Below are 24,081 nucleotides of genomic sequence, written 5' to 3'. Positions count from 1 at the left end.
GACCGGTAAGTTGGCCACCAAGATCATGCGATTTGACGCCTTTAGACTATTTTTTGTGGGGCTACGTCAAGTCTAAAGTCTACAGAAATAAGCCAGTAACTATTCCAGCTTTGGAAGACAACATTTCCGAAGAAATTCGGGCTATTCCGGCCGAAATGCTCGAAAAAGTTGCCCAAAATTGGACTTTCCGAATGGACCACCTAAGACGCAGCCGCGGTCAACATTTAAATGAAATTATCTTCAAAAAGTAAATGTCATGTACCAATCTAACGTTTAAAATAAAGAACCGATGAGATTTTGCAAATTTTATGCGTTTTATTGTTTAAAAAAGTTCTCAAGCTCTTAAAAAATCACCCTGTATATATATATATATATATATAAAATATCAATATTAATCACTCCAGAGAATTCAATACAAATTGAAAGAGACGGAAAAGTTACACCATGTCGTGACGGAAAAGGTTACTAATTAAATATTGTTTAATAGTTTGCGTTTAGCATGCATCAAAATCTGAAATCTCGGTAGATTTTTCATTAGGGCGTATAAGCAAGTGACAGTTTCTCTTTGTTTACTTTCTCTTCTATTCATTACCAAGCGGTTTCCACGTTTATCACTCAACTCTTTGCATGAAATGATACCCGAAACTTTCGACTTTCAAACAGAATAGTGATATCAAAGAAAATCTTTTTAATCACATCACAATAATCGAAAGAAAGAGTGATTAAAGAGAAACTGTCACTTACTTATACGCCCTAATGAAAAATCAACCGAGAAATATCTAAACTAATTGAGCATGATGTCCACTTAAAGGTGGAAACTTTTCTATATTAAAGTGTTTTTTTTTTGTCTGATGAAATAAAATATCGCCTGTAAACAATGCATTAACATTCAGAGTTTTACCTAAATCGAAATTTAATTTCACATACACTTATATCAAAAGGTATTGTTGATTATACAATGTATTCGTATTGTCCCTCGTAAATCGCAAGAGTGTTCCATATTGATATATAATATATTTTATGTTTTGTTATGTTTGTGAAAATCGGGCTCTGATTCAAAGATCGGTTCTTACAATGATTGCAGAGACTTTCTATACGAAAAAGGTGAAAATAACAGTGAAAACAAATGCCATTGTATATGAGTAAGCATCGTAGATTAGATTACGATAATTGTAATATGTTATTATGTAGCATTTGAATAAATATAATCTATGAGTATATGAGTAGGTTTGATGTCTGTTGGAAAAGGAAAACTAAAATCTCTTCTTCTTCTTCTTCTTCTTTTTTCTGCTGGTTGGCGTCACCTCACTTGAGATTCCAGTTAATTTTCGTTTACGCAAACAACCAGCAGTTCCACGATTACTTTGAAAAAACTTGAAAGTGCACATCAAGTTCCGCGTGAACTTTCTAGCTGCTTAAGAAAACACGTGGCAATTTTTGACAGTTCGAAGTACAGAACAAGTTCTGCGTGAACTTTCTCGCTGCTTAAGAGTACGCGTGGTACTTTTGGCAACTTGAAAGTACAGAACAAGGTATGCGAGAACTTTTTCGCTGTATTGAAGCTGAACAATGTATGCTAGAAGCAGCTTAGAAGCTCGTTCGGTTGCGTCGCGCGAACTTTCAAGAGAGGATAATTACTTAAAAATAGGCTGCTTACAATGCTATTGATGAACTTTAGGAGCTGCTTAAGCCAAATCAGTCCCTTTTATCCGAACTTTTAAGCATCCCGGGTTGGCTGTTCAATGCATAGGGCACTGGTCTTACAAACCAGTTGTCGTATGTTCGAGCCCCGACCTGGAAGGATTCGTAGTGTTAGTAGAATAGCAGCAACAGCCATGCAATGATTCTGTACACTCTGGAATCGGCTGCGAAGTCTGTTGAAACAGAAGGTCAAATTCCACTACAGGAATGTAATACCAAAGCTCAGCTTAGCTTACGCAAACTTTTGGTTGGTTGGGTATAGTCCAATGGACTTCACAGGACTACAAGCGAAAATGGCTACCTTGAGTCGTCAAAATACGGATAAAAATCCATTCTTTCTTGTGGAATAGTCGAATTTTCTCCGCACTAACACGATACAACGTGCTCTCCATTGGAAGTCATTGAAATCTCAGTTTCGATTGGCTTTTGCCTTACTTCTAAGTTAATAATCTTCTTTCGCTCGACATATTGAGCAGAGAGCTACCATTATGACGACGCCATAATAATCAAAAGAGAGCAAACGCAAAGAATGCGAAGTGAACTTTTCAAATGGGCTTAAAAGCCAATGACAAATTCTCTTCGTTTTCTTTCTCTTCTATTAAAAACTCATGAATTTTCACTTTCATTTCCTAACTAGTTTTGTTGAATGAAACCCAGTACTTTCATTTGGTTGTCAGTTCAACTTAACGATTATTTGTATAATAAAACAGAAATAATCGAAAGAGAAAGTAAACAAACAGAATCTGTCTATTTGAAATATTCACGTCGAATAATGCTCACTAGCAGCAACCATGTCAGATCTACAGAAATACCCAAAATACCAATAATTCACGGATCGTACAGATAAATACCGATTTTCGGTTTTAGCTTCGATAGACATGTAAAAAGGTTGCTGTGGGACCTTTTTATTGCTCGTCTAAATGAGCTTTGGTGACATTTTCCTGGTACTTATGTTACGGGATTCTGATACCGATAAGGTACAGATAGATTTTTGCGCCAAATACAGATTTTTGGAAAAATGACCTGGCACCCCTTATGCAGACACTTACGAAGTCTACAAGTAACAAACGAAACACGTAAAACAAAGAAATCAAATCTCCAAAGTGTGAGTAAATTGAACATACCCCATTAGTAATGAAATGTTCGCCAAAAGATTAGTATGAGAATATTAGAAGTAATGTATGCTTACGAGATACCAAAAATCTTTAGAACCCACAACACTCGTGCGATATGGTAAACTATGACAGGCCATATTTGCCAACTTTTCCTACCATTGTGGTTATGTTTCAGTTATATATTGCATAACATACCACTGCATCATGTTTAGGATGTGTGAAATAAAGTTACTGGAATAGCAAACTATTGGCGGGAATTCAATTTAAAAATATCAACCACATCTCGCAAGATCGCTACTGATCGGACTTTTCCGTGATCGAACTCGCCCCACTCTTCCCTATCAGTCCAGAATACGAGGGTCAAACGGTAAAGTTAATGAGAAGGCTATTTTGAAATATTGGTTAAAAGGGAAGCTGTTTCGAACAAACTTTTCTCCTTTTATAATTAAACATTCGAGATGGAGACAAACAAAACCAGGACACGATATACCGCCAAAAAAAAACCCGCGAAACGCTGTACCCGGTAATTAGTGTTCTGGCTTTAATATCACGTAACATTAAATTATATAACGAGCTACCGAATAATATATATTTTTAGTAAACATTTCTTCTCATTGTCAGCTTTACTTTACTTATGCTCGGAAAATTCAAATGAAATGTAATGATGAAATAAATTCAAATAAAGTGTAATGAAAAACAAATTTAATGATTTATTAAAATTTGAATTAAAACAATACTAAAACTGTTAAAGTCTTATCGATGAGTTGTGTTGTCTATTGGTAGAAACGACATTCAGCCATCACCACTGTCAGTCATAGACTTACAAATAAAGATAAAAAACCGGTTTCAACTATATTGTAGAAGATCCGATGCACACGCAGAGAATGTTTCAGGTTAATATTTACAACGGAATGAATGATAGCTACACACAGGGAAAAATATTGTAAAAGTAACTAAATTTTGGTTTCACGCAACGATTTATTTGATTGAAAAAGTGACAAAAGAAAATTAGGTTTAATATAGCAAATATTGTTGATTGAAACTACAAAACTAAATATTTGATATTTCTCAGTGGATTAGTTTATTTCAATAAAAATTTCGATAAAAAAATAACCAATAAATTGCGTGTGCGTGCAAAATGCAAAATCAGTTTAAAACGAACGAACTTATGATAAAAGTAATATTTATAGTGTTTTGAATTTATAAACTTGGCAGTTGAAATAAATGATAAGATATAAACCTAAAATGATTAAATATGTTATGCTTTTGTTTGTAAAAATCATACATTTTTGTTTGTTATAAGAAAAAGAAAGACTTCATTCAAACTAATTTTTAAGGTCATCTTTTAAACTTATTTCGTTTTTTATCCATTCTTGAATTGTTAAATGCTTCTAACAGTAGTTGGAACCTTTTGTCTTGAGACGACCGAACTTTACACATGCCACAATCAAGCTCCTGGTATATTAATTTTTTTTCTATCCAATGAACCATCAGTCCGGCCAAGGTAGAGATCCTCCATCAAATATTTTCTGTAAAAAAAAGTGGTTCATAATGTTAAGCAGGTTAAGTAGAGGAAGGTGTTCGGTTGCCGGCATCCCACTGTAACTTTTGACAGAAAGCAGATAGCGTCATTCCGTCATTTGTGTGTAATAGCAGCACGTTGTTTTTGTGCCGAATACTAAAGCGAACAGACGCTTGTATACTTTCTGCTGGCATCACAACAAATTTGAATTATGTGAAAATCAACACAAAAGTTTTTTCTGACTTTGTTCAAAGTATCATAAATTGAAAAGCACCAATCCTAGAGTGCCTATAACCAAAGTGACGACATCTCATCCGTAATGTTGGCAACAATTCAAAACATTCCATTAGCTTTACATTGAATTGACAGGTCGTTTGCTTGTTTGGAACTGGTAGCTGTCATTCCAAACGAACAGCTGTCGCCACTCTGATTATAGTCACTCTAACCAATCCAAAAGGTGAGTGGATTGAATATTTATTATGTGAAATCGATCTATTTCGTGATTTAATACCGGATTCTATCAAAATTTCGCCATCAAAGCTATTTTTCGTAATTTTCAAAATGTCAACCGATTTCGTTTACCGACACCCCATTTTTTCGACAAAATTGTCAGTGACATGTAGAAATGCCAAATCTGCAAATTTGTCTTTAAATTGTAATTTTAAATTTAGTAATTAACTTGCAAACCTTTTTTCGTCTGAAGACTTTTTACAGACTTTTAAAACTTCGATTGTTTGCCGACATTCGTCAGAATTTACAGTCTTATGAAAATTTTCTTTTTGTTTTTGCTAGCTAAATTTATTGTTTATCTGGCATCTCTGGTCATATGCAACACGGGGACAAATTGACAGCTTAAATACATCCGTCATATAAGTAGAAACGTTGGTTCTCAGGTTTTGTTCGCAATGGCGACTCCAAACAAATCGTCAAAGTCAGGGAATAAATTCCAATAAATTCTACTGCAGTAACGTACTCAATGCCGCGAAGCCGGTGGAAGACCGACCAAATCAACACCAAAGGCGCCACAATTCAAATCACGGCGAAGTTACCATCAGACAATGAAGACTTTTGTCCAAAACGCCTCCGAAAAGAATAAATTCAGTTTTTGCTTTGAATAATTGCAGTCTTTACTTATATTTTTCCATTTTTAGAGAAATTTCTTGGGGTTCCGGTAACCGAACACCTCTTTTGAAATGGCCAAAATTTATCACTTTACTGAATTATCAATAAAGATTTTACAAACAAATAAATCAACTTAGTTTCTTAATCATTTTTTAGCTAGGGACTTTAGCTTTCAATTGATGTATATATGTCCGCATAATGTGCACTTAATCAGAAGTTATAAGATTAAAATAAATCGGTACCGGTAACCAATACTATCCCCTAATATTTGGAATTATCCCTACATACACTTGTGTTGTTAAAAAGCTCCAAAGAAATAAAAGAAATGCATAAATTTTCCTTTTAAAATACGTGCAAACTTTTTTGATTATCCACGTTATTTATTATTAGTTGTGTCATCACACAAATAAGATTATAGATAAAATAAACCATTATTTTTCTTGACATTTATGTAAAACATGATTGAAACAACAAATACGTTTTGTTATTTATATCCATACATACAATACAGTAACAAGTATGATTCTAGTTTAGTTTGAGTTATTTTTCGTATTCTATTGTATCCTGGTTCAAAATAGGACAGTTTTCTGATTCCAAACAATTCCCCTAACTATCTTTCTATGTGTAGCTATGAGCTTCGTTACATCGTTCAAGTAAAAAACACCAATACAGTTTTTCTTTTGCAATAAACCGGTCAATTTATTCCCAACCACTAATTCTCACAACACATCCACGTGCTAGCTGCTCTCTTATATAGTTGCAAGTCGCGATCGCGATCGCTTCCACGGTCCGTCACATTATACCGTTTTGGTAACGCACACTTGCGCTGCAACCTTCGGCCAGTAAACACGGCACACACGAACGAGAAGCGATATACCTTTGACACTATCGCGAAGAAAGTCGCTCAATTATTTTGATCATTACCATTCAAATTGCTCTTCAAAGGAAATTTACATTGTTGGTGCACTACGAAGTACTCGGTCGACAGAATATGCCTTCGAACGAGAATGAAACCTTTATCATCTACGGTGGGCCAGATCCAACGGATTTACTTAAGGACGGGTCTCTCGGTGAAATGATGATCAAAGATTTGAAGCTCAGACCAGCAAACATTGGATTGGTAAGTGATGGTACAGTAGTGGGACTTTGATGTATGCCGGCTTCGTAGATTGATCCCGTTTCAGGAACACAGCTCAGTTATCAGCAGATTTTGGATCAGTCCATACTGGTGGCTACGGGGTTGTTGAGGATCGGTATAACAGAACATGATACTGTTGCAATCGTCAGCCATAACTGTTTGGAGTATTGTTTTGCGATGTTCGGGACGATATTCACAGGAGCCACCTTAGCACAATTCAACCCCACTTATTTAGAAGGTAACACAGGAACGAGTAATGATGCTAATAATTACTAGTTACGTTGTAATTTTACAGGTGAACTTGAACATGCTATGAGAATGACCAGACCGAAAATAATGCTCGTCTCTCGCGCCGTTGCCGATAGAGTTGTTACTGTCAGTCGAAAGCTAAAGTTCGTAAGCAAAATTTTTGTGTTCGATTCTCGCGTGAAATCATTCGAACAGCCCCTTTTGGTTCCATTCGATAACCTGCTAAATCAACAAGCTGCTTCAGAAAATTTTTATCCGGCGGCCGTTGATAAACAAAATCATGTAGCACTAATTTTACTTTCGTCAGGAACAACGGGACTACCGAAAGGGGTGCAACTGACGCATGCCAACATTATGACTACGATCGCACATTCCAAAGAAGCAGCAAAACTGTTGGAGCTACCGGACCAGTTGGTTGCGCTAGCTGTTACTCCACTGTTTCATGTACTAACCAGCGTAGGTCTAATTAACATGGTCACCAACAACTGCCGCTGTGTGCTAATGCCCAAGTTCGATGCTGTGCTTTTTCTGCAGAGTATTGAAAAGTACAAAGTTAACCTGATGTCGGTAGTGCCACCGTTGATGGTATTTCTCGCGAAGCACCCCATGGTTGACAATTACGATCTATCCTCGCTGATGACACTGTTCTGTGGTGCCGCTCCGTTGAGTAAAGAAATTGAGGATCAAGTTCGTGAAAGACTGGGGATTGCATTCGTTAGACAGGGATATGGAATGACCGAAACCACCTACGTTATGTTGATGCAAACTGGGTTTGAAAATAAGGCTGGATGCGTAGGACAAGTCCGCATGGGACAGTGGGTTAAGGTCATCGATCCTGACAGCGGAAAAATCCTGGGACCGAACCAACCAGGAGAATTGTGCTTCAAAGGATCACTGATCATGAAGGGTTATGCCGGAAAAGAATCTGCAATCGACGCCGACGGTTGGCTGCATACGGGTGACGTTGGATATTACGATGAGGATAAGGACTTTTTCATAGTCGATAGAATCAAGGAATTAATCAAGTACAAGGGATTCCAAGTTGCCCCCGCTGAACTGGAAGCAGTTTTGCTGAAGCACCCGAAAGTAGAAGACGCTGCCGTCATAGGGGTTCCGAATGAAAGAGTAGGAGAGCTAGCGACGGCTTTCGTGGTGAAAAAATCTGAAGTAAATGTGACCGAAGGTGAAATCGAACAATTTGTAGCTAAACATGTTTCGCTTCACAAGCAACTGCACGGAGGTGTGAAGTTCGTTTCCGAAATACCAAAAACTGCTACCGGTAAAATTCTGCGAAGAACACTGAGGGACGCTGTCAGGCCAACACTATCCAAACTGTGAAGACTAGTGTGTGTTTTGAAAAAGTCATGCTTCCTTATTTGGTCTTTATGGGTTGATAGGGTTGATTGAAAATCGTAAGTAAGTGTGAAGGTTGTATGTCTATTGATGTTTGGTGCACTGACAGAAACAAGGAAAATCTTTATTTATCATACATCGTATGTGAAACCAAACATAGCAATAAAGGTACAATTACTAATTCAAAAGTCGTTGCTTCTTCAAATCCCCATATTGTGGTATTCATGTTCACAACCAACTATCGTCTAACTATCGGCCTAACCCACATAAATACCATCGAAAATTATCCACTCTTCAAAAATTCACGCGACGCAACTGAACGAACTTCTAAGTAGCTTTTGGAATACATTGCTCAGATTTAAGGGGCGGGTAGGGTCTAACACTTTTGAAAAATCATTTAATTATTTTCTTTATATTTTGAAGAAATTTTCTGTGAAATTTTCAAGCCTATTGGAACGAAACTCTGGAAGTTATGGACCTTTATCTATGGCTATCTCATTCTACGAAGAAGCAAGAGCTCGGCGCACAGGCCCATGATTTCTACTTCGATTGACTTCGAAACTTGACAAAACATTCTTGAAATATTTCGTTGTAATAAATTATAACAGAAAAAATATAATTTTATGAAAATGTTAGACCCTACGGGCTCCATGGAGTAATTAATTGTTTCCATTGATTTTATAGACAAAAACCTTTAAACGCGTTTTCCTCGAAAGCAGATTTTGAAAGTCCGTGTCCATCGTCATTCAAAAACCACTGCACCAATGTTTTTCAAATTTTGCACACACTTTCTACATATTAAAAAAACCAGACCCCAGCGTTTTCCTTTTCGTTGTTTGTTACTTTGAGGATGTTTAACAGCTACAAAATGGCGGATTCTTTGTGAAAAAACGTAGTTTTCACTTTGAACAACCACCAAAAATTAAAAAAAAAGTAAAAGAAAATCAAACAGAAACGTTGGGGTCTAGAAAAGCTTCTACTCTCAATATGCGCGTTCATTTGTTCACTTCTGATTTTTCTGCGCTGAGATACAGTGGACACCGCAAATCATGATTTTTAAGAAGCGTTCTCGAAAATACCTCTTCACCGACTTATTTCTCAATATTTTTCCACGAAAAAAATACAAAATGTTTTTCGAATGATTCTTTTTATCATGCAAAACATTTGAATTTATTTTGTTGAACGATAATTCTGGAAAAATGATTTTTTTCATCGTTTAGACCCTAACCAGCCCCCCCCCCCCCCTTAGAGCAGTGAAAAAGTGCTCGAAACTCGTTGCAAAATGTTCCACGAGGAATTTGTTCTGCACCTTAAACTGGGGCCCCGGCCACTTCACGAGCTATCTGTTATTTACTTTGGCAACCAGGCTGAAATTTAGAAACTTGAATTCGTGTCGGTATTTGGTTTAATATTCTTGAAGAATGAAAATTTGAATGTTAAGATGAAGTATGCTGCTAAATTTTGCCAAAAAACCGTTTCTATAGAACGTTTACCGCTGTTCGTGTTTTTTTCAATTTCCTTAAAGTGCAAAACATTTTAAATAAATGAAATTTTAAAAAAATCAATCCGGCGAATTAACAAACAATTTTAGGCTGCACTTGAATTATGAATTTGACTTATGCATTGCTTCTTAAGGAGGAAAGTAATGTTGGTTCCAGGAGATACGCGTTTACGAACCTGTTCCGAATGTAAACCAAAAGAATTACGAGAGGTTTGTGTTATACGAATTTTGTTCATTTTGGTGTTTATGTCACAGAAGAAATGGCGGTATGTTCCATTCGGTATTATCGTTTTCAAAGTAAAGTTGGGCAAACGTTTAATAAACTCTCCAGTTATGGCCAGTACTGAAAATCAATCCTAGTCGAAGCTTACCACTATAGAAATTTAAACATGTTTTTGATTCAGTATACACGTAGTTTAATCCATGTTACTTGGCTATCAAAACAAAAAATTCAAATTTTTTTTACCATTATAAAGCAAAATCATTTCTTTAACATTTCATCAATAACATTTTTTTGGGTATTATTTTTCAGCTCTGATTATAATACCCCTCTTGAATTTTTCAGCAACAAGCAATGTTACTCATTTGGTTCAACGTTTGACGGTTCGTTTGGTTGCTCTAGGGTTCCTCTCCGCACGTCTCTGATTAGAACAGAGTCTCTTATACGTTGCTCGTTGTGCTGCTCTGCTTCTTAAGCCTACCGGTTTTGATTCATCAAGCACCCACATTATCAAATCCGAATGGATTCCGAATCAATTCCGAATCGGCGAGAAATTTTCATTCGGAATTTCATGTGGAAATCATAATGGATTCCGAATCAATTCCAACTCCAGTGCAACAACCGATTCCGAATGTATTTCGCCTACAACCGGTTGATTCGGAAATCTGTCAGAATTGAGTGAGAAGATGCGGACTGAATTGTCAATTCGTCTTTTTCTTCTTTCCCGATTTTGTACGTTTTCGGGTTGATTTTCAGTTTATTTTTAAATGAAAATATTATATAACTGAATATACAAATTTTAATCTGTAAAGTTTTTCGGATATACAGAACTAGTAAATAACCAGTTCTTCTTAGAATTCCATCACAAACTGTTGAAATTCGCTGGAAATTAACAAAACGGCCTATTTTAGTCAGCATCATCCATTCCTTTAGCTGAAGTGTAGTGAAATGGCTTGAGTCGCCTAACTTTTACACTAACACATTATTTTATGACTGCAAATATTCAATGACATTTATAATGTCACTGTCAATCGGGTTGATCGAGCAGTCAACTCAGGCGAAAATTCTAGCACTGAGTCGATCGAGCATTGATAAATAATGCAGTCGAGTAAGAATTTATTGTTCATTCCGTTATTTCGATAATGTGGGTGTCATTTCCACCAAGATAGATAAAGGACCATTAACACATTTCAGTTCCGTGAGGGTTCAGTGAAAGTGCCTTCAGTGCGCCGTCAGTGTTCTTTTTTTATCGGAACCCTTTCGTTCCGTTTCCGTGCTGTTTCCGTTCCGGCACAGCCAATGCAATGACATACCGACTTCAGTGAAAATAAAAAATATCGGTGACGACGAATTTGAGTTTGCCGGACGGACGTTACACTGACAGCGAGCTGCACTGAAACGGCACGGTGCCGGATAGGTGTGAATGCGTGCATAGAAAACGAATGAAATAATATCAGTATCCGTGCACGGTGTCGTGCCGGCACTGAACCGGACCGGATATGTATGAATAGTCCTTAAAGAGTAATTCTATCCTGAGTTGATCCAGTGAGTCGAATCATAACTCTCACCTTCTTAGAAAAACAGTTGAACGCATTACGAAGAAAGGAAAAAGCCACGAGCTGAACGGAACTTCAGCTCTTGAAGAGCGAGATCTAAACTAGAAGAAATGTGTACACAATATAGATGATCGGGTAAGCAATTTCTTGTGCCCAAACCCGACCCGTGCCCGATTGAGATTGAAAAAATACCCGAAGCCCCACCATCTTTAATGCACAAGCTTTCTGTCGTTCTTCCAAACGTGCATCTATCCTTCTTTAACGGATTAAATAAGACATTATAAGAGCAAACTCAGTTTTAGAACTGAAACTGGAACACAATTTGAGTGCCTCTTTCACATGAGATACTATTTTAGGCAGGGATGCCAGGTTCACAGATTAATCTGTGTTTCACAGATTTTCAACTTTCTGCACAGATTTTAAAAATGGCTCAGATTTCTGAAAATGATCACAGATTTTCACAGAAATAAATCACAGATTTTCACAGATTTTTTTTAAATCGAGCATAGTTTACCACCAAACAGTACAGTGCGGTTGTGTAAAAAGGTACAGAGCGTGTTGGTAGTGAGACCTTTTTTTGCTCACAAAAATTATTTCGATCAACTTTTTTTGCTCACCGAATTGATTCCGATCTGCTATTATGGTACGGGAAACGTGCACAGGTTTTTGGCTAGATCACAGTTTTATGAAAAAATGACCTGGCATCCCTGATTTTAGGTGCTACATTCACTTCACACTAGACTATTGTTTTACTGTTGATTGAAATCATAAGTTTATTTTTGTTTTATTCCGATTGAATTCACGAGTGATTAAAACGACGTGGAAATAAAATTTTCTTTTACACTTATGGAAATCGTGTGAGAAGTGTTCAATTTGTTCTATTTGGAATATTTCTATAACAGGCAGGAGAACATAGTTGTCGTTCCGGAACGTAGTGGAACGTTTTGAAAGATCGAGGCGAATAGTCGAGTAGGTGGCAGTAGCAAGCTCCTTATTTCCAACATACGCAAATTTAAAGTTTACATAGGATTCAGAAAAAAAAGTTCGAACCTGTATATTTGTTATCTCTGAAACAATTTTGAACCAAACTTAGAAGAATTTTCCTTCTTCTTTGCATTATCGCTCTTCAATCATTACAATTTCATACACACTTAACCCTTCATTTCCGGAGCCGGGAGTCGTATCCGGACGAATTCTACACTTACGCAGAGAAAAAAATTCCAAAATTGTTAAAATTTCCATTTTACGGGACTTTATTCCGTTGCTGACAAAGATGGTGATAATAAATCCAGCGAGTTCACCACCACAACTTGTTTTTTCGTCAAAAAACTGATTTTGGTCTTTCCGTGTAACCCTGCAAATGTTGCAATTATTTGCGAAATCACTTGAAAACGAAACAGGAAAAGGATACCTAGGTTGAATGGTTCGGTTCTCTTTTAAGCAATGTTTGTTGAGAAAATGCTCCATGTAACTAATGAACTGAAAATTTGAAACAACTGATGTAAATTATTAAAATAATAAATTCAGTTGTGTCCTTCAACGGAAACAAAATAATTCCTTTAATAACTAAAATAATGTTCAATACAATAATGAAACAGAATTGAGTCAACGAGGAAACTATCGATAAAACCAACTCAACTCCTGTTGATCTGGAATAAACGTTAACCTTTTATCAACCATAAAGTCAGCTTGAATAAATATCATTTTGGGTTTATCTGGACCATAGTTTCGACGATAATTAAACAAAAATTAATGTTGTCTTCAATAACAAAACCGGGCTCAAAACAATTACACCACCGCTGGGGCTAAGCATGGATCTAGTTTGAACATTTACCAAATATTTTGTTGTTTAACGTAAACAGCAGAATCTTTTCCTAAAGTTGTTGGATTCCGAAGGGAGCTATTTTGGAACTGAAATCGAAACGAAAAATATCCAAGAAGAATTATCGTACCGGCTATATCCAAAGATCGATTCAAAGATAGTTTATCTTACATTATCTATATTTTTGCATGCACTGCAAGCGCTAAATATTGGTACAGAGTCCAGAAAAAAAATAATGCAATCCGTACATTTTTAGTTACTAAAACGTGATTTTTAATGCGTGGGACAGATATGCGAGTACTTTCCATATGGGATAGACCCGGCTTGATATTTTACTGAACTAATCCCAAATCAGTTTTGAAGTTTCTGAAAGTAAGGTTAAAAGAGACGTTATCCGTCAGGCTAACTCAAAAGTGGCCAGAACCCATATGGGACTGATAAGCGAGTATAGGTTTGATAAACAATGTTGTTTTCATTCTTTTTCCCTTCGCTAGTTATACTTTGGAATAATTTCTTGACGATTTGCCAAAAACAGTGAATATTCAGATTAAAGTAATATATTTAAAAAAAACCATTGATTCTTCTCTCAAACATCATTGAAAAAAGCCTAACTGCAGGCGATTTCTCTTATCATACTTTCTCACGAAACATACTAAGCAAGTTTACGCGAGTATCAATGAGAGAGCTTATCTTCTTAAAAACAAATCTCGAGCCCTGCACTTTAAACTATTATGCAGTGCTAATCAAAACACAGGGGAGTAAGTATCTCGCAAAGTGAGTAATCATTTTTTGCCTGTAATCGGTTAGGTAAGCTATCTCATCTATCTTCAGACTATATAGGTACATTGTTCATGGGTGATATTTAACAACACTTTGAGCTGATAATTCACGACAGTATCAATTCAGCGGTAGCGCTAATATGACGGAAGAAGATGAAAAATACGTGTTCTACGGCGGTTCCACCGAAGAGAGTGTGGAATCCGACTGCCGTTCGCTAGGAGAGCTTATTATCAAACGGTTGCGTGGAAATGGAGACGATGTTGTATTCGTAAGTACACTGCGTAGTTTTGTATGAAAAGTAATTTGAGAAATTCTCCACTTACAGACGGACGCTGTTACCGGTGATTCTTATACCTATAGTGACATTTTGGAGCAGTCAGTTCGGCTAGCGAATAGGTTTCATCGGATTGGAATCAAGAAAAATAACGTCGTTGCGATCATGAGCGAGAACGGAATCGAACATGCCATAGTGTCTTTCGCTGCAATCTACATGGGTGCAATACCACTTTTGTTGAATCCGGCATACACTGCCACAGAACTCGAACACATACTAAAATTATCTAGTCCAAAAGCGATCTTCGTATCAACAACTGCTATACAAACCTTGCAAACAATGTCCACCAAGATTCCATCTATCAAAATGATCATATTGATCGGATCAAAAGATAGACCAAACCAACGCGTTACTCTGTTCAAAGAACTTTTCGACCGCAACAAATTGAAAAACGCTAAATTCTTTACTCCTCAACCGGTAAATTTGAAAGATCAAGTTGCCCTAATGGTTCTTTCGTCTGGAACAACAGGACTTCCCAAAGCAGTCCAGTTAACCCACTACAACCTGATGGCAGTTCTGGCGTACATTCGCGAGAATTTGAAGTACATTCAGCTGCCGTTAACATCTCGGGGGCTGGCTATTCTACCATTTTTCCACATCTACGGTTACATGCTGCTTCTGAGTGCATTCTGTAATAAACAAGAAATTGTAAATCTGCCAAAATTCGAACCAAAATTATTTCTATCTACTATTCAAAAGTACAAAATCACCGGTGTAGGATTAGCACCACCTTTGATGGTGTTTCTAGCCAAACATCCCATGGTCGATCAGTATGATCTTACTTCACTCATTATGATTGGCTGTGGTGCGGCCCCTCTCAGTAAAGAAATCGAGGAAATGGTCCTGAAACGACTCCCGAATTTGCAGATAATCCGCACAGGCTACGGGTTGAGTGAGACCACGCTCGGTGTGCTAACAAGAATGACCGGTAAAAATGGCAGTGTTGGTCGAGTGAACCGTATGTGTTGGGTAAAAGTGACAGACGTGGCCACCGGAAAAACACTAGGACCTAACCAAGTGGGCGAAATCTGCGTCAAAGGACCGATGGTTATGAAAGGTTATTTGAACAACGAAAAAGAAACTCGATCGGTCATCGATGCAGACGGTTGGCTGCACACAGGAGATACCGGGTACTTCGATGAGGATGAGGATTTTTTCATTGTAGATCGTATCAAAGATTTAATCAAGTATAAGGGCTTCCAGGTTCCTCCAGCTGAGGTAGAGGCAGTTCTACTTTTGAACGAGGGGATCAAGGATACAGCAGTGATTGGTATACCGGATGAAGTTAGCGGTGAGCTTCCGTTAGCTTTCGTGGTTCTTCAGCCAGGGGTAAAGCTAACCGAGGAGGAAATTAAAACATGGGTTGCGAATCGTTTATCTAAGGCAAAACATTTACACGGAGGGGTACGATTCGTCGCTGATATACCTAAAACAGCAAGTGGAAAAATCTTGCGCCGTGAGTTGCGGGCTATGGCAAGAAAGTCAAAGTTGTAACAGGTTTTTCAGTAAAGGACAACACAATCTGATGATAAGATGGATTACTTCTATCGCATTTTCCTATTCAGCGTTTGATTTACAGACCAAATTTAAAATACTGATAAACACAAAACAATCTTAAAATGATTGGGCATTTTTTAAGAAACAAAATTGTTTGCCAACTGACAAGTGAACGTCAGCAATAAATGATAACAAGTACAAACAAGAAAGGTGTTCCTATATTCGTACTATTGAACCGACTCAAAAAAATATTGTCTTAAGAAATTGCTATTGAAAGAAGAAAAAGTTTCATTACGAACCATTTTCCATTTCCCTGACGCTACCCTTCAAGCCAATGCATTGTGCAAAGATAGCAAATCTTACTCCAAATAATGAGTCCCAATGGATGAGATGAAAGATGTTTATGGGTACGGGTACCTTAACCCACTTACCATAATCACATTTCTTTCCAAGTGAACAATTCCATTTTACAGCATTCGTTAGTTATAGTAGATCTTCCAACGAAATAGGATGTCAGAACAGAGAGAGCATGTGTTCTACGGAGGATCTCTAATCGGCAGTATTGATTGTGATTGTTCCTCCTTAGGTTCACTAATTTTGAAGCGTCTGTCAGAGAATGGAAAGGACGAAGCGTTCGTATGTATATTATGATAACATTCGAATATGTTCCAACTGACCAAACGTTTCCACAGATAGATGCTATATCAGGTGAATCGATTAGATACGATCAATTATTAGAATGTGTTTTGATTCTGTCCCATCGACTAAGAAGCTGTGGAATCGGAAAGGGATCCGTTGTGGCTATTATGAGCGAAAATAGCAATAAATTTCCAATCGCTGCACTCGGGACTATTTGCTCTGGTGCAGTCGTTCTTCCCCTTAATCCCAGTTACACCGAAACGGAGCTTAATCATATCTTAAGCCTCACGAATCCTCAGCTGATTTTTGCTTCTACAAAAGCCTTGCACACATTACTATCTATACATTCGCAGCATCCTTGTATAAAACAGTTCATTTCCTTTGACAACTGTGTAATAAATCACAAAATAATTCTCTTTGACAAATTTGTGGAACACACAGACAGCTATCCAGTAACTGCCTCAGACCCAGTTCTACTGAAAGACGACGTTACTCTCATGGTTCTGTCCTCAGGAACAACTGGTTTTCCTAAAGCCGTCCAACTAACGCACTACAATGTGATGACGGTGATCGCCTACATGCGGGAAGATCCACGCTACACTCAACTTTCCGTACCGATACGGTTGCTTGGGCTACTGCCTTTCTACCATGTCTACGGTTTCATGCTAACTCTTAATGTGGCCTGCAATCACTACCCAATGGTAGTGTTGCCCCGTTTTGAGCCTGACCTGTTTCTTCGCAGCATTCAAAATCATCAAATCACGATGGCTAACCTGGTGCCGCCATTGATGGTGTTTCTTGCCAAACATCCTGCCGTCGATAACTACGATCTGAGTTCTCTCCGAGCAATTCTTTGCGGTGCAGCTCCTCTCAGCAAACATATCGAAGATCAAGTGTTGAAACGACTACCGCACGTACAATCTGTTCGAACAGCGTATGGAATGAGTGAAACGTCATTAGGAGTATTGTCGAAAGTTAACGACAAAGCCGGAAGCGTGGGTCGAGTGCACAAAACCAGCTGGGTTAAAATAGTTGATAACAGCGGAAATTCTTTGGGGCCGTACGAAGTAGGTGAAATATGCGTCAAAGGACCACTGGTGATGAAAGGATACTATAGAGATGCAGAAGCTACCAACCAATCCATAGATGAACAGGGCTGGCTTCACAGTGGAGACACCGGTTATTTCGACGACGAAGGCGATTTCTTCATTGTGGATAGAATCAAAGATCTGATCAAGTATAAAGGTTTTCAAGTGGCTCCTGCGGAGATAGAAAGTGTGCTGTTGAGTCATGAAGCAATACGAGATGCAGCAGTCGTCGGATTACCGGATGACAACTGCGGGGAGCTACCTGTAGCGTTCGTGGTTCAAACGGACAAGCTTTCCGAAGATCAAATCAAACAGTTTGTGGAGTCTAAATTATCTCCGCAGAAACATCTTCGCGGAGGAGTATACTTTGTGAACGAAATACCGAAAACCGGAAGCGGCAAGATACTACGCCGCGAGCTTCGTAAGCTTCTACCTAAAAAAACAAAGGCAAAACTGTAAGAGTCGTTGAACGAACTTCGATTCGCGATACGCACGTGATGGAATTGGTAGACATTTGCTGTACTATTAGTTTATCAGAAGCTCCACAGTCATTTAGAATACAAAACCACCATTTAGTGATTACCGTAACAGATACTTTTCATGAGCGAAAGACGCCTTCTTCATAATTTTGGATGTACACTTAGACCTACCAAAGACCAAATGTTCAGAGAGTTAACCTACGAACGAGCAAACATTAGATTTTCTAAAAGGAACAAATTCCACTGATTGATTTGCTCATTGAGATGGTTCTCCTTTCACTAAAAATTTGCCCTCTGGGAGAGATAAACATTGCCGAAATTTTTCCGTTGGGAGGTCCAAATTTAATCAAATATGCGTGTGCGTAGATATCTGTACTATATTATTCACTTCACTGGTATCGTACATTTTAACGTAGGACTACGTCTTCATTTTATATAGAAAGGAATGCAAATTCTAAATACGGAGAAAAAACCGTGCAAACAGTGATCGCATCTATTCGAGTAGATAAAACTATATATTTGAGATAATTGGTGGTCGGAACTTCAATAAATAACGAACAACGTATAATTTACCCTATTTATCAAGCCTGTCTCATAGCATTCCCTTATAGAAACGACAATTTCGTAAACATAAGATCACTTCCCATTTCGTATAGCAAAGCGCGACTATTTAAACTGAGTATCTTCGCACAATCAAAATATTAAACATTAGTATATAAAACAAGAGTAACTAAAACACCTATTATTAATAACGAATCGTATGAACAACAAAGATGAAATGCCAAAGGGTCAAAACACTTGTACTGTAAAACGTTGATATAATACACAAAAATAAGATTTATAAACAGATATTTATGCAAAAAAATGCACAATCAAAATTAGTATTGACCCGGCTTGCACTCTGTGCAGTTTGTTAAGGCAGGATTCATCAGCAAATGGGCCTTCTGTGGATTTTTATGAGCCGTTCGCCTTGCATGAGAGGCAATGATTTTGGTCGGAACACTGCTGATTTTTTACATTCGAGCTACTGAACGACCTCAACAACCGAGAGCTGCATAATTTTGATCCGGGGTGGCATTATACATCCAAGCCGAATCGACTTGTCCATACAAAAGCTCGTACAAAAAGTCTTTCGTTTCGAGATTAACTATGCGGACGCAGCACGTCTCATCACCAACATAAACTAACGGTACTTTTCGGGAGATTAATTTTTTTAATTGCATTGCATTTTACCAAAAATAAAATAACGAGAATTGAACAATGCATACCGTCTCAATATTGCTTATTTCAATTCTTTCACTAAAATTGTCCATGTGTGTGTGTTCATTGGATAACAGTTTCGCTTACAGCTAATTCAATGAGTACTTTTATGACAAATGTACATGGGTTATAGCATTTATTACTTTTTAGGTTAAGTATAATTTGCATTAAGGCAAATTTCACGTCCGCCATTTTGATGTTCTACCCTTGCATTTATTGCCATCAAATAAATTTCAAAACACAAACAGAAGGAAATACGATTAACGCAACGAAGCTGTTTTATACCAAAATAACGACGAATCTCAAAACATAATGTTTTTAAATCAGAATTTTGCAAGAAGCGCATTTATTTCAAGGCGATTAGTTATGATTCTTACTTTTATCTATACATTATTAAAATCCTTACTATGTAATTCATCCGAATAAATTTAATGTTGATTGTAAAGCAGGTTTTAAAACATTCTTAAATTCTTAATCATTTCGAAATAGATTTAACTCAGGTTTATGCTGATTCTTCATTTTACTGTATAAACCTTATGAAGAATTGTCCACTTGGCTGAAATATGGTCTTATAATGGTAGGCTTTTGTGCAGTTTACAGTTTCAATGAGAGATTCATTATGTAGCATTCAAGACACAAGATTTAAGAAAATTTAGAACGTTACTTGGGATAGTCTTACAAAAAAAAATAATATGTGCTCGTTTTCATGTTTGTTAAAAAAATGGCGGCGGCGTATATTTCACGCCAAATCGTATTCGCAGAAATGAAACTTTCTGGACATGGAGACTTTGTCACAAAAAGTCACTTTGCAAACTTTGTTTTTCCAAAATTAATCTATCTTTTGAAAAGGGCAAATCTTGCACTTGTAAAGTATCGTTATTCAGAACTTGTTCTTCAAAAGAACATTTTTCTCTCTAACTGCTGAATGCAAAAATCGGATGAGTGAAACTTAGTTTGGAAATCGCATTCTAGTATTTTAGAATGCAGCAACCGGATAAAAACATCAAATGCGAAAACTATTGCAACCATGTTTGAACCCAAGTCAGTATTGAAACGATGTTTACATCAATTTCATTGTCGGTTTTGGTATTTTCCACAAAATTTTATCCCCGGAAATCATTTTAGCAAAACTTGTTCACCTTGTAAATGAATAGAAGATTTAAAAATATTCCTAAGCTGTTGTATTTGCATTTATTACAATCTGAAGCAATTTATTTTTGCTAGGAAGTGTTTCTAGTCGACACACTAACTGTGGAATGTTTCCAAATATACATCTGGAGGTTAGTCCTACCTGTACGGCTTGAGCAAATCGTTCAAGGCAGCTGTGGATGTATTCTTCGTTAAGAGTTTTTCCTCTTTTAAGCATCGAGTCCATTTCAATCTGCAGTGAATTAACGATTAAACCTAAATGTTGCGCATTGAGTGCACTTGGTGGTGCCGTAGCAGGTGGAGTAGCTTCCAGCAAGCTTTGTAGTACGGCTAGATGAAGTTTACTATACAAATCCTGTTTATTGGTGATTAGAAGCGAAAGAACACACCAACGAATCAATCCAGATAGTGGTGTCACCACGGGCATGGCGATTGCTCCCGGTGGTAGTGCCATTGGTTGCTGAGAAGCAAGACACAAAGCAGGATTCTCCGATACCCATTCGGTGATAACATCCAAGAGAAGATCCGGTGGTGCCAACAGTTGACCCTTTCCTCCGTTCAGATAAAGATCGGTCACTGCTGTCATAAAATTTGCCGCGAAACGAGGCGCTACCATTGGCAATGATTTCAGTTGTTCCGAAGATTTACTAGAGAAAACGATAAAGTCTTTCACAATGCATTGGGCTAATTCCAAACTTAATGGTGAAGTACATCCGAGTTGTTGCATCCAGGTACCCGCAGCACACAGGAGCTGAAAACAATTGTGATAAGTAAAAAATACATGCAAATAGTTGCATTTATTCCTACTGGTGCAATCGATCCAGAGACTGCTGTGCTTATCAGTTTATTTAGAACACTGGTTCTTCCGATAGAACCTCCAAATAATGAAAAGAATATAGCGTTTCGGGTAGCATCCGGACCAGGCCGAGAGAAAAAGTTGCATAAAACCAACACTAATTGAAATTCCTCAATCGAAGATAATTTGGGAACTACAGGTTGTTTTTGATATTGTTGTGGGTTGCGAAGATCTTCTTTTCGCTCGTGAAACACAAACTCCGCTATAAGGTCCATCGCGGTGTCGTGTTTATTTCGATTAATAATGAGATTTTCTGCGAATTGATATATAAGATAAACCATCGTGGTGTGGAATAAATTGTTGTAGGAGCTTTAGTAATTACCTATTATAGGAAGTGCTTCCCGAGCCATATCAGGAAACTCCATTTTCCGTAAAATCTGTCGCTCCTGGCTGGTCATTTTGAAATTTAATCTAAACGGTACGGATAAATAGTTGCTAAAGAATTTACTATTTAGCTGTCAACTGTTCAAATTCTACATGTATTCCTCGATATTTGTTATTTTTTGTTTAAATATATTCGGCGGATTCTGCTAAACGCGATTTACTGTTTACAAGCACGATGGTAAATGGACAGGTGACGAGATTTATCTATGTTGAGTGCGGCTCTCATTTTTTTAACGATAAGATATGGGGAAGAGAAATGTAAACATTAAACAAGACGGAAATACTTGATACCTTAGAGAAATTAAACTGCATACCTGAAAACACCACATTTTAGCTCTGAAATAGAATGTTGAACCATGTTTTGTTCTAATGTTTACTCTCGTGGATCCCGAGCCCATACTTTATTACGTGAGAAAATTACAAACACATGCAAAACCGCTGCATCTCTCCACCAGTGTTAATTCTACATCATGATTTATAAAACTGTTATTTTGACATATGAAACCAGAGATGCCAGATCTGCAGATTTGTCTGTAAATCTGCAGATTTCGGGTATAGTGCTGCAGACATTTTTTTTTTGTGCAGACTTGAAAATCGAGTTTTTCGCAGACTTTCGTCCAAATGTACATTGTCGCGACCTGTTTTTTTGTTTTTGCACGCCAAATCAGTTTTGTGTGTCATACTTAATAGAGAAATTACTGTCAGCAAGGCATGCTTGCTGACTGCAGATTTTTTTTTCACATCTAGACTTTTGAAACCCTGTCTGCGAATATTAAAAATTTGTGAGCCTGGTGCCAAGTACAGCTCTCTGCTATGACGTCATGAGACTGTGGCCAGCATCATTCTGCAAAAACCAAAACAATGAAGAATAATGTCTAACAAAAAAATTGGATATTACAAACTACTTGTTTTTTCAGTACCCTTTAAAGCACTTCCCCGCAAATTATCGATCAGAATATCATCACTACGATAAGGAAATTAAGATTGTACTCGGATGGAAATGCTCGAATGTTTGTTCACCATACTCTAAGCGCTCTGATTGCCCACCAAATGCCCAAGATGTTGGCTATGATAGCACTTGCTGGAGCGCCCTATCCTTGCCACCGGCCTGGCCAAGTATTAGGCTTTCTGGCTACTCACTTACAACCACAAATGCAAATGAGATTGGTTTGTTTTCATCAGGAAACGTCTGCAATCAACACGATTCAGATGATCAACCAAATTCAGTCGACGTCAAGATTAATTTAATTCGATAGTTCCACGACAAAAGGGCCTAACTTCAAATGAGAGCCTCTTTTTGTTTACTTTCTCTTTTGATTATTACGGAGTCATTATTGTAAATTCTCTAAAGTTTCCAATATAAATCGAAAGCTTGTAGTTTTACCTTGAAAGTTTTGAGTACAGTAAATTGTCATAACGTTTTCATTTTAAAAATAAGCAAACATTGTCGAATTTTCATCGGATTTCCTTCACCCGCACTGACAAAACTAGCCATGCAGCATCAGTCATAGTAAGCCTTGAGTCAAAAGACAAAAATTGACAGCTCTATCCGTTGAAATTGTGTTGGCAAATACAGTGAAGCAACTATGTTCACACACTTAGAAAATTTCGCCGAATTCGGTAATTTTTAACCAAATTTTCAACAGCTGAACGTTCGGTAATTGAATTGATTACCGATCGATCGGTTATTGCCGAATTGTCAAACAACTACCGTAAACTGTTTGAGTAGTTCTAATGTTTTAAAAACTTGTGCACTTGTACCTCATTCCATTCGACGAATTCTTCAAGATTTTGTTTATGTTTGGGTAATAAAAGGACACATACTGAAAATTTTAATAACTGTTTGAAAGTTATTTTTCACGAAAACCAGTATTTACAGAAGTTCGGTTATTGGGAGACAATTTTACCATACGGACGATATGGTTTTACCGTACTCGGCGTTTATTCAGATTTACCGTATGAACGGTATATCTATTTACAGAATTCTGTGATGAAAACTTGCGTAAAACCGATCGTCCGGTGGAAAATTGCTTAATTATTGTAAAATGAAATTCATGTACTGAAATATTGGTAATTTCTATTGATTACCGACAGTTTTCGTCAAAAAAATTACCGAACAACGGAATCAAACCTTAGTGTGCACGTTTGAAAAACCCCGCGTCGAAGATGGATATCGCGCGGCATTTTTTGGACGCCGGATACGTCATATTAGACGACGGATGACACTATGAGACATCAACAATGCTCTCAAAGCATCCGTTTCTATTCAATAATCGATTATCTACTTTATAAAAAACACATATTTGTTCATTATAA

The 24,081-nt window shown here is 37.4% G+C and overlaps 4 protein-coding genes across 5 annotated transcripts; 3 read left to right on the top strand and 1 right to left on the bottom strand.

Moving 5' to 3' along the window:
- The first annotated feature begins 6,269 nt into the window (after window positions 1-6,269).
- On the top strand, window positions 6,270-8,388 carry LOC131439176 (uncharacterized). Its single transcript, XM_058609894.1, has 3 exons — window positions 6,270-6,580; window positions 6,629-6,836; window positions 6,894-8,388. Exons 1-3 carry the CDS (start codon window positions 6,452-6,454, stop codon window positions 8,183-8,185), a joined length of 1,629 nt encoding a protein of 542 aa, XP_058465877.1. The 5' UTR covers window positions 6,270-6,451; the 3' UTR covers window positions 8,186-8,388.
- Window positions 8,389-14,041: 5,653 nt separating this feature from the next.
- On the top strand, window positions 14,042-16,119 carry LOC131439169 (uncharacterized). Of its 2 annotated transcripts, none has more exons than XM_058609870.1 (3): window positions 14,042-14,073; window positions 14,131-14,347; window positions 14,405-16,119. In XM_058609870.1, exons 2-3 carry the CDS (start codon window positions 14,219-14,221, stop codon window positions 15,905-15,907), a joined length of 1,632 nt encoding a protein of 543 aa, XP_058465853.1. In that variant the 5' UTR covers window positions 14,042-14,073; window positions 14,131-14,218; the 3' UTR covers window positions 15,908-16,119. The 2 variants fall into 2 exon arrangements, with proteins under 2 accessions (XP_058465853.1, XP_058465864.1); XM_058609881.1 differs by having other exon boundaries at window positions 14,059-14,073; window positions 14,140-14,347.
- A 138-nt stretch (window positions 16,120-16,257) lies between these two features.
- Window positions 16,258-19,834, top strand: LOC131439188 (luciferin 4-monooxygenase-like). Its single transcript, XM_058609918.1, has 2 exons — window positions 16,258-16,546; window positions 16,603-19,834. The coding sequence occupies exons 1-2, from the start codon at window positions 16,421-16,423 to the stop codon at window positions 18,094-18,096; spliced, it is 1,620 nt and encodes a 539-aa protein (XP_058465901.1). The 5' UTR covers window positions 16,258-16,420; the 3' UTR covers window positions 18,097-19,834.
- Window positions 19,835-20,532: 698 nt separating this feature from the next.
- LOC131439193 (integrator complex subunit 15) lies at window positions 20,533-21,928 on the bottom strand. The gene is made up of 3 exons (XM_058609931.1): window positions 21,704-21,928; window positions 21,333-21,634; window positions 20,533-21,276 (listed from the first exon to the last, which is right to left on the bottom strand). Exons 1-3 carry the CDS (start codon window positions 21,777-21,779, stop codon window positions 20,548-20,550), a joined length of 1,107 nt encoding a protein of 368 aa, XP_058465914.1. The 5' UTR covers window positions 21,780-21,928; the 3' UTR covers window positions 20,533-20,547.
- Window positions 21,929-24,081: the final 2,153 nt, after the last annotated feature.

Source organism: Malaya genurostris, chromosome 1, assembly GCF_030247185.1.
Source record: "Malaya genurostris strain Urasoe2022 chromosome 1, Malgen_1.1, whole genome shotgun sequence".
In the NCBI taxonomy this organism is placed as follows: domain Eukaryota; kingdom Metazoa; phylum Arthropoda; class Insecta; order Diptera; family Culicidae; genus Malaya; species Malaya genurostris.
The sequence above is the reverse complement of the archived record's forward strand: the minus strand, read 5'-3'. Positions and strand labels throughout refer to the sequence as shown.